The sequence below is a fragment of the Camponotus floridanus genome, unplaced genomic scaffold, assembly GCF_003227725.1.
Source record: "Camponotus floridanus strain SB8 unplaced genomic scaffold, Cflo_v7.5 scaffold20, whole genome shotgun sequence".
NCBI classification, from domain to species: Eukaryota; Metazoa; Arthropoda; class Insecta; order Hymenoptera; family Formicidae; genus Camponotus; species Camponotus floridanus.
Genome location: NW_020229326.1, coordinates 327,914 through 338,522, shown reverse-complemented (window position 1 = coordinate 338,522; position 10,609 = coordinate 327,914). Strand labels below are relative to the sequence as shown.

Below are 10,609 nucleotides of genomic sequence, written 5' to 3'. Positions count from 1 at the left end.
CGTGATGATCCGCACCGATCTTACGAAAAGGTTTTACGTAACGCAATATCCTGCGGTCGCTTGACAATCCGTCACTGTATAATTGCATCTTTGGCACGAATGACTTAAGTGCACTCGCAATGTTCAGCGGCACGAACGGTTAACGCCGGTTGGCGTGGGTGAATCATTATATGAGGCATATGAAGAGAAGGGTGACACTGTTAAAATCGCTCGCGCAATTTATTCATCACTGACACTCTTTACATCGTCCTTAATAAATGTTTACACGAAATGATGGAGTAATCTTTTAACGTAATAATGAAGGAAACTTTAAGAATGATCAGGAAAAGAGGATCGTCATAGTTATATAGGGCTGAAAGGGGCAACAAGCCCCTTTTAATGAATTTCAATGAAGGCCCCTTTGTTTGCGCCCGAGATTTTAGCTAAACGTCGAGGGGTGACAGAATTCGAAATTGCTTTAGCCTTGATGTGCTGGCTGCAACGGTCCACAACGGGGTGCATTTTTAGAGCGAGCACTTCGCTCATCGTAATGGACGCGAGATAACGTCATTCATGAGTATTCATCGTAGCCTGTGTAAACCATTTACAATGAGCCATTATTACAGCGAAGCTTTGTTCGGCACGAAAGTAGCTGTACTTCACTCTTGGAGAAGTAGCGATAAGTAATTTACATTTATTAGTTCCCTTTATTGATTAAATGTTATGTAAAATCGCGCACTCTTTAAAATAAACGTATATTATTAAAATTCAAAATATCAAAATAAATATTGGACAACTCATAAATGTATAACTTGCTTTCTTCTAAGGAAATATAAATATTGCCAGAATAAAAAAATGTCTATTATGCTTCAATTTTATCTGTTAATAATAATCTTCTATTTCCATTATCCTTTATTTATATCTCTTATTTATATCTTTCGCAAGCATATCCGTGCGTCTTGTGATATCGATCTCAGGAAACAATTAAAATCACTGGTTCGAGGTTCTTTGAAAAAAATATAATATATTCGTTCTCCTCTTTTCTCAACATCCATCCTTGTTACGCTTTACGAGTCGGATTTACGGAGGTCGTTCAGCAATTTTCTTCTAATGATTGTCATTACTATATGTACATCCGGCTTGAGTATTTATCCCTTCCTTCGAAATATCTTATACAGCGATAGGAATATTTTTGAAAAATCAGTATCCCCCGTGTATTCGCGAGCGAACGATGAAGATGCGAGCGAGAACAATCCTTGTCGCTTGTTTCGCGATCTTGACGTTTAATAATATTGACACGGAGAGCGTAGAAGTTTCGTCGAAGGTCGATTTTGATTCTGACGAAAATAAAGAGACTTTAAGCAACGCGACTTTCGTTACGATCGTGAAACTGAATGATTCTGCTGATCTATCGAAATCAATTTCGCGTGCGTCAGAACCGTCGAGAGCTAGCTGGCGTCATAAAAGCGGGCTCGTAAAATCAAACGAACCAAGAAAAAGAAGAATTTGTTCTTCGCAGGTGAGTAATAGATGTTGCAAAGAAAAAAAATAATTTGACAAGTTAAATTAATATTTTGTTTTACATAAAAAATGAGATTGTTTCATTGTATTAATAAAAAAGTTATATAAAAACATATAATGTATAAAAATTACATAATATAGAATTGTCATTCTAGATATATGTATATTAAGTTTATAAGACGTAATATAAAACATATTTAATTATGATTAACATTAGAATTTTAACGGATAGATATGTGGCGAATGGAATTTATGTGGAATTTATAAAGATTAATAATATAATATAAATGAATTCGTTTGTCGTAAAAACATTTTTATTCGCAAGATAATGAAAATTTAATTATAATGCCAATGACACGAACATATCAATCAATGTTGGATTATTGATTTGATGGACGACCTCATAAACAGATCGTTGAATTTATAGAAAACTTCGCGTACGTCATGTCGTATATTTATCAATAAGTCAGAATTATTGCTTTCGAAACAGTTTAACAAAAGAAAAGTAGTTAAACTATTAAATTTACAAGTAATAGATTAATGAATGAATCACTAAATAATTATGTCAATAAACGTTCTGTGCATCTTTATTTTAACATTTTTTTGACACTTAAAGAAACAAATTTCATGTTCTATTAAGGATTTTTACAGAGATTCCATCAATAATTATGGAAACTATAATAATTATTTCATACAATTTCCAACAAGGAAAAAATAACAAGGAAAAAATTAATAATCATATTGATATTTTGAAATTATTATAGTCTTTTAAAAATTTAAATATTTTATAGGATGATTCAACTAAACAACCAAAGATTATCAATAACATTCAAATCGTTATAAACAGCAATGATAGTCTACCAAACGAAAATTCCTGTAAAGATTCTGGTATATGTGATGTATCCGTTTCTTCAAAACCAGACGGAAAAGGAAATATTGTAACTGAAGTGCATCTTAGCATTATCACAAATGCAAAGCCAAACGCTAAAATCGATGATATTCCAGTAATTGACAGTTTTCAAGGTATCAAAGATCACGAGGAAAAACCAATTTTTCATCCAATAAGCCGAAATCCATTATATTCACATCGCGATAACATTCCACAGGTAACGATATTTGTTTATTTTATTGTGTAAGAGATGCCGTATTTTAATTATAACGATTAATTTGAATAATGAAAGCTTCTTTTCTTTACAACATATAACAACAAGTAAAAATTGTACTCATATTTTTAGATTCAAACTAATTATCAAGGATATGGCGAGCCCCGGTATCATCATCGAACTTTTCAACGACCGCGTACATATTGGAGTTATCACCACTTTAGAAATGGTGATAATGTAGAATTTCGAGGTCGTAAAATACGGCCGCAAGATAAACCCATAGTGGATGATAAGATTGACCCACCACTTAGCAGAACCAAACTTAGTGACGATACATAATCAGGAAATGATTTATTAAATTCTAAAATTATTTTCTTTTTTCATATAAATAAATGTAAATCATATAAATGTCGTATAAAAATGATATATAATGGTTAATATCATATAATTAAATTCGATTTCACTGCCATATAATAAAATAAATAAAATCATTATATAAAAGCGTCATGAGTTTAATTTATGCATACATATAATCCAAAAAATATAATATTTATTTCCTTTAAGCGTGTGTAAATATAAATGCAGAATATACGCATATAGTCGTTAAATGTTGTTTATAAAATCGTTAATATGATTGCTCGATATTATTCGAGTATAACATCAATGTAAGAAAATTTATTAAAACTTGCAAATATTATATTACAAGCGATTCTTACTCGTGAGCAGGTAGTCAAAATCAAGCTGTCAACGTAATTAATAATCACAGAAAAATTTATAAAGATTTTCATAGAAAGGATCTATTATTTTTAATCTATTAGTTTTAATAAACTTGAGTATTTATGTAATAATTAGGAAAATATTTGAGTCTGAATCCTCGGATTAAGACTTTAAATCATAAAAATTTATCTCTATCATGGTAACTTCGTATAACACACACAAGATAGGCGATAATAAAGTAGTAGTTAAAGGTAAGATGTGTGGAAATACAATCAAAGGTGTAGTGTGTTAATCATGCACCGTACGGAAAGAAACCTTTCCGTTATCATTGACACCGGTAATGGATGACTTATGATTGATTTGCTTGCCATCCGGACCGGTTCTGCTGGAAGAACTGGAACTAGCGAACACTCCAAAGCTATTCCCAGATGGTGCAGGAAGCTCTTCAGCGAATCTGGACTCTAGTCCTGGTACACCCTATGAAAGATAATCGATAGAGGAAAAAATAATGACGATGCCTTACACGAAAATATTTCACGAAATTTCATTTATAATTTATCCGACAGAAATGAAAGGAACTTACGGGACTGATCAGACCTGTTTGGAAACCGCCACCTGGACCTAAACCAATGCTGGCACTCGAAATCTGTGGCACGCCGCCACCGTAACTTCCGCCACCATAACTAGCGGCTTCATTGGCCAAACGATTGTGGGCTTCCATGTTACTGTGTGTATATGTCATAACACAAATCCTTATTTACATCATGTTTAAAAAATTTAAACCATGAGTCACTACTCATAAAAATAATCGAAAATCAAGCAGCTCAATCATGACATTTCATTTTCATAAAAGAATTGCTTATCATCTCGCAGTATCTTTGTTGCAACTTCTTTTCATAACTTAATTGCAAGCCCCAAGAATTGACACGTACTCAAGTATATACATTACGTGATATTTGGAAAATCCATGAAGTTTGATTATCAATACCTAAGCCATGAAACGTGAGGTGACATCTCATATTATTCATATTTGGTTGAGCATAAGAATAAATGTAATGGTAAATGTGTTTAGTGTAAATAATTTTAGTGTAAATAATTTTGTAAAAAATTATTGATTACTTCTTCAATTACCATTTATTTATAAAGAAACATGACGATTAGTCAGATAATAGATTTATTAGATGATTTCGTTAATGAATGTTAAAACATTTATATAACGATAAATATAAATAATTTCATAAAATAGAATCAATTATTCATAAGAAGAATAAATTTTCAAATTGAGAGAGGCCATTTCGTTCAGAGAGAAATAATTGCGGATTTGTTTTATAGATAGACTTACGCTTGATGTTGTGCCTCGATCTGTGCCTGAATCTGTCTGATCATGTCAAAAGTAGGATCGTTGAAGCTAGGAAATTGTCCGGGGAAGAAAAATCCGGGTCCTGCGTTATACAAGGGATCTGCGAAAAACGAGGCACACAATGAAACTCAGACAACGATGTACAGTGTAAAAAAAAAATGCAATATACATGCGATTATATACTATAAATCATAAGATTTTATACAGAACCTAAGTATACATATGTGCCTAGATAAATAAATAAATTAATTAATTAATATATAAGTATGTGTAAAACACATCAACACATATGACTAAATAACTAAATAAATAAATATATAAATGTAAGTACAAATAAATAAATAAATAAATGTCAAAAATTATTGTCACGCGACATCAGTCACTTCGTATAAAAGAAAGTTTGTCTTCGATAAAGTATCATGCATCTTTAAAGGAACGTCGGCATGATTTCGTCAAACAGACGATCAAGATATATGTCTTCTCCGCCGTTCCAATCTTTTATCGAGAAATTTCCGCATGCAATCCCAAGAAGAATTCATTCATTATTCTCCAAAATCCTGAATCCGTCTTCGCCCTTGGACTTTGAGGTTCATGCTCGTACCTATTCCGTAATTCGGTGAATTATCCTGAAATCCTCCTCGATTATCGAAAGACGGTGATTCAGTAGTCATAGGTGGTTCTGCCCTCGGATATCCCGCTCCTGGATATAGTGCATTTGGATATCCCATTGTGGGATATCTCGCTCCCGAGAATCCAGGATATCCTCCCGCAAAGCTTCCAGCTGACGCGCCCGCGGATGAGTATCCTGGTCCGTTGTTTGTACCAGTCCACGCGTAATTCGGGCCGGCACCTGGTATAGAGTTGAATCCGGGATAACCACCAAAGTAGGGGTCGAAACCTGGACCAAAACCGGGTCCGGGAATGCCTGGACCAAACGGTCCAGGAGTTGGCGTTTTGTCGCCCTTGGACGGTGATCCAGGTTTCTTAGTCGAGGCTTCGGATTCATCGAAATTCGAGCGCGATTGAACATCGTTGTCTGTCGATTTCTTCGGCTTGGAGGATGATTTCGTGCTTTCTGGAGTTGTTGTGCTGGGTGTTGTCGGACTTGTAGATGGAGTAGTAGCGGAAGTGGTCGTGGGGGTGGTAACGGAAGTGGATGCCGAAGTGGTAGGAGACGTTGCCTCTGTGGTAGTATCAGTGGGTGTGGTGGTTGGACTGGTGGATGGAGTAGTCGTAGGTGATGTTGATGGTGTGGTCGATGATTGTGTGGTCGATGATGGTGTAGTTGATGACGATGATGTAGTCGATGATGGTGTAGTCGTAGGATTTGTTGTCGAAGGAGTCGTTGTAGTCGCTTGACTGGTGGTAGTCTCACCATTCGAATCACCAATTTCTCGCTTTGACCTGGATATCCCGTCGAAATTGACCGATGTTGGCCCGCGAAGTTGTCCATCTTTGACGGGAAACAAGAACAAAAGAGTAACTCTTTATCAATTGTTGCTATCGAGATAGCTTAGTATGGTTGATGATTCTTTTGTTGCTTGAAATGCCGTTGTTAGTCTCAACATGCGGGGCTACTTCTCGGAATTCCATCACCAGAAATCCGCGGAAACGTGCCAAAAATGTTACCAATCACAATAATTACATAAATAATTACATAATCACGATGTAACGCGGGTAATAATAGAGCCTTAATTGCTCAAATATATGATTTGAATATTAAATAATGTTTAACACACACATATAACAGATAATATATAACATTTAACAAGTGTTACTAAGCCAATATGGCACAAATAATACCTTTGTATTATAATAAACATATAATTTCTAAACATCATATAGTAGTTAACAATATGTAATGGCTAATTTTTTAATAAAACACTAACACATTTAGGGAATGATATTTAAGAATCATTAATATGAGAGATGCGCATAACAATTTAAAATTCGATAAAAGTGTAGAAAAATCAAATTTTAAATTGCTTACATAATTGTAATATTAATCATTCTTTTATAAAAAATTCGCCGATAAAATTGGCAAAGAAATATTATTTATTGCTTATCTTTTTAAAACGTGAATGTACACTTACGATAGTGTAGTTATACGATATGCGTATTAATCATGCGGTATTCTGTGACAACTGAAGCAGTCACGTTAATTTGATAAAACACGTACTTACAACATTCCTTTTTTGATGATACATGTGTTTAAAATCACGTACAGTAAATAAATTAACACATATATTATAATATACGTCACCAATTATTACAATTAAATACAGATCTTAAAATGCCCTTATCTTACCTTTTTTTAATGTAATAATTTTACTACTAAAGAGAGAATATAAAAATATTATTTAATATAATATAAAAAATGCACATTTATAATAATTCAATTAATGATACATATATTTTTCAACATAATGGAAATGATCAAGTCATGCATAAGAATGAAATTATAGAAAGGAAATAAAAAGAAAGTATCTCCTTCGTAGGTCAAGGTGAGGAACAAAATGAGGTCACGGTCTGCTAACGTCAAATTATATTCATTTGGTTAGTGGCCATGTGCAGTTACGCGTATACGAGCTGCAGGAAGCGCATGCATACGCGGATATGAATCTTTGTTAATCAATTGTGATTAATATCGCTCGCGCCTTTAACAATCGACGTAATTTAACGATGATTTAACATAATGATACGAAAATTTATTGCGTTTTGAGTAGCAAGTACGTTTTCATGGAGAAACCGATGCGGATAGTTTCATCAGTAATAAAAATACGATGAATAGAAATATGTAAATACAAGATATAAATAAATATTTAATAAATTAATATTATTTAATATTATTAAAAAATAATTGTGCAAGAATAAAATGATAAGATGATTTTAGTTTTATATTATTTCCTTCAACACTAATAAAGAAATTTTATATACAATTAATTTTAGAAAAAAGCGAAAGAAAATTAACGAGTAATTTTATTGTATCATGTAAATTAATATATTTATATAAAGATTATCATAAAATTTAATTTATTATAAATTGTTATAAACTAAAGTAATTATAAATTGTTATAAACTAATAAATCACAATAACAACCTTTTATAAACGACCGAATTAACGTAAATAGGTAATTGTCCGATTTCGCGCTATTAATGTCTCAAAGAACCTTTCCTAGGTAATTGCACAGTTTCTCAAGTCCATGTGCAAGAAAAAAATGCAACATCACCAGTCTAATAAGGGAGAGAGGGAAAGAGGGCATTTTCCTCTTACCGAGAGATAAAAATTGAAAATCGTAAAATTATTTACAGCGTATTATCGAATTCGTCGTAAGATTTTGCTTCATTAGTTAGTCTCGCAATTATCCTGAAATCCCCGCGCACCGTCAGTTATTTCTACTTAAACGCACAACATTGTCATTATGTAACTTATCGTGGATTTAATTTTTATGTATGCAGCCAATGTATATTTCCTTTTGGATTATGTATGTTTATGTTCAATTAACAAACACAGAATTGTAGAATTAACTCGTATCATAAATTCATTTACATATTATGTCATATCCGCGATTGCAGAAAAATTCGATAAAAATGTAAAAGAAAAAAAATATAATCATTATCGCGCACGAAACTTATGACCATTTTTAGCACTACTATATATAGTATATTGCTTGTTGATACACAATTCGTTTATGTTATTTATGTATCTTGTAAAGGTTAACAAGCAAATGGACATTGTAAAAATGATATTTATTAAAAAAAATAGAAGAAAAAAGCTCGCGATACACACAGAAATATATGTGGTTATTATAGTAAGAGATTATTATTTAATTTTAACTTTTAATTATACATGCTAAATGATTCAGATTTAAATATATTTGATGCTTAAATATTTATTATCACATTAACAAATGAACAGAAGATTATTAAATTTGATTCCAATAATAAAAAAAATTGATTCCTTCGACCATTACTCACTTCCATAAGGATAAGGATAACCGAAGTGGGTCGCTTGGGCCTCCATAAAGGTTCCAAGGACACCGACGAAAATAATCAGCGCGAAGATTTTAGTATCCATCTTTCTGATCGTCAAAGAAGAACTCAACGCGGAAAGATCGAAAGACAATTATTATGTATGTTATTACTTGTTATGTTTATATCACCACCGTACGCGTGAAGAGCGAAATGATTCTGATGTTGTCGCAGTCCGCGGGAGAATGACTGACTCAGCTGGTAGTGCGATCATCTTATATAGCATTCGCTTGTATCGGCACTTCATTACCTCTTCGTTACGACAGTACGTTCGCGAAAACTCCGAAAGAAATTCTACGTCATATCATCGATAAGAATCGCGTACGTAATCCATCCAGGATGTGTTTCCAAAAACTTAAGTATATTTTTTGTAGAAAAATTTATATTATGCTCTACAACTATACAACTTTATTATTATATCATTTTGGTGAAAGTTATTTTAATAATGTTTTAACATTAATATTATATTAAAAACTGGGAGTTAAATCAATTAAATGATTATGAAATTGATTTTAATAAGAGGTTACATATTTGTTAGACCATTGAATTTTCGCGATAATAAGTAATGTTGTAAAGCTTAAGCTCAAATTTCAGAAAATAAAAATAAAAATATTTTTATAATTTTTGTGACGTCAACAAATTTCTTATTATCATTTTAGGCAAATTATGTAACATTAACTTGTGACGACTGTACAAATTTCTAAATTGAATAAAAAACTTCGCTGTTCTTAAAAGATAAAAATATTTCTTTCATGTCAAGATTATAAATTACAAATGTATTTAATAGAGGAAGTCATAAATTACAAATATATTTACTAGGGGAAGAGCGACACCAATTTTAGCAGCATTTATATTTTTTTCTTTTTATAATTCTGCATCCGAACGTTTTAATCGGCCTTGTTTATTGTGTGAACTCTGCCTTTCCTTAGTAGAATGGAATCGCTCAGACCTTGGCAATGATTTGTTCCAAGTTGCTCTTATACAACACAATCCCAATTCTCGTTACATTATTTTTATTTGGAAAATCTACACTACATATTAGTTTCATCTAACTTGCGCCACGAAATGATAACCCTGCGAGATAATATAGCGACGCAAGTAAACGAACGCGGAAAGATTTTTCTCTTAATTATTGATCATATGCAATCGTAGGATTTATTTAGTAATCGAAATGATAGGACAAGATCATCACAAATTTTTTCGTACGAGGGGAAAACCAGAATAATAATTAGTTTTATTCACACGAGCTCTGACAACCGCTTACATTTATAAAAATCTATTTATCGTTTTCGTTGATGTTTAGAATTACAACAAATGAACATAATAAATAATCTCTCTGCAACATTCAGTTGCAGATATACATTTGTCTTATCATTATGTAGACTATTATGTATAAAATATACATTATGGATCATTTAATAAAGAGTTTTATTATAGGTTATATAGATATTTTATAGAGATATTTTATGGATTATATATTTAATAAAAAGAATATATTTATCATTTTTAACTTATTTTTTTAATACTTTTTTAATATGTGTGAAATCCGTTTTGACGACTTAATGAATAATAAATAATAAGTAATTCGTCACGTAATAATGAAATCAATCATATCTCAAATTCCATTAACATTACGACATTGAAATATAATTAATATGTTTTCTTCAATTTATCTGTTAATATCTGTAATTGATTGTGAGAGAAGAAATATAATAGAAATGCTTAGTATACAGATCTAGATAATAAAAGATAATATTGCTTTTTATAAGATATGTGATGTATTTTAATATGCAAATGATATTTCTCTTCCGCAATCTATCGCATTTTGTGTAACGTGGTTACAAGTAACTTTAATTTTTTCTTTAAACCTAATATCGAATATATATTTATCTTGATC

The 10,609-nt window shown here is 31.8% G+C and overlaps 2 protein-coding genes across 2 annotated transcripts; one reads left to right on the top strand and one right to left on the bottom strand.

Moving 5' to 3' along the window:
- The first annotated feature begins 1,188 nt into the window (after window positions 1-1,188).
- LOC105250580 (hypothetical protein) lies at window positions 1,189-2,960 on the top strand. Its single transcript, XM_011256745.3, has 3 exons — window positions 1,189-1,498; window positions 2,292-2,606; window positions 2,736-2,960. Exons 1-3 carry the CDS (start codon window positions 1,211-1,213, stop codon window positions 2,940-2,942), a joined length of 810 nt encoding a protein of 269 aa, XP_011255047.1. The 5' UTR covers window positions 1,189-1,210; the 3' UTR covers window positions 2,943-2,960.
- Window positions 2,961-3,133: 173 nt separating this feature from the next.
- Window positions 3,134-8,913, bottom strand: LOC105250581 (nuclear pore complex protein DDB_G0274915). Its single transcript, XM_011256746.3, has 5 exons — window positions 8,659-8,913; window positions 5,282-6,133; window positions 4,663-4,780; window positions 3,904-4,045; window positions 3,134-3,797 (listed from the first exon to the last, which is right to left on the bottom strand). The coding sequence occupies exons 1-5, from the start codon at window positions 8,756-8,758 to the stop codon at window positions 3,609-3,611; spliced, it is 1,401 nt and encodes a 466-aa protein (XP_011255048.1). The 5' UTR covers window positions 8,759-8,913; the 3' UTR covers window positions 3,134-3,608.
- Window positions 8,914-10,609: the final 1,696 nt, after the last annotated feature.

Coding starts and splice junctions, on each gene's coding strand:
- LOC105250581 (XM_011256746.3), bottom strand. CDS start 8,758: ATGGATACTAAAATCTTCGCGCTGATTATTTTCGTCGGTGTCCTTGGA. Junction 4,781..5,281: donor TTCACCGAATTACGGAATAG/GTACGAGCATGA, acceptor CGTTTTTCGCAG/ATCCCTTGTATAACGCAGGA. Junction 3,798..3,903: donor AAACAGGTCTGATCAGTCCC/GTAAGTTCCTTT, acceptor TATCTTTCATAG/GGTGTACCAGGACTAGAGTC.
- LOC105250580 (XM_011256745.3), top strand. CDS start 1,211: ATGAAGATGCGAGCGAGAACAATCCTTGTCGCTTGTTTCGCGATCTTG. Junction 1,499..2,291: donor GAAGAATTTGTTCTTCGCAG/GTGAGTAATAGA, acceptor AATATTTTATAG/GATGATTCAACTAAACAACC. Junction 2,607..2,735: donor ATCGCGATAACATTCCACAG/GTAACGATATTT, acceptor TCATATTTTTAG/ATTCAAACTAATTATCAAGG.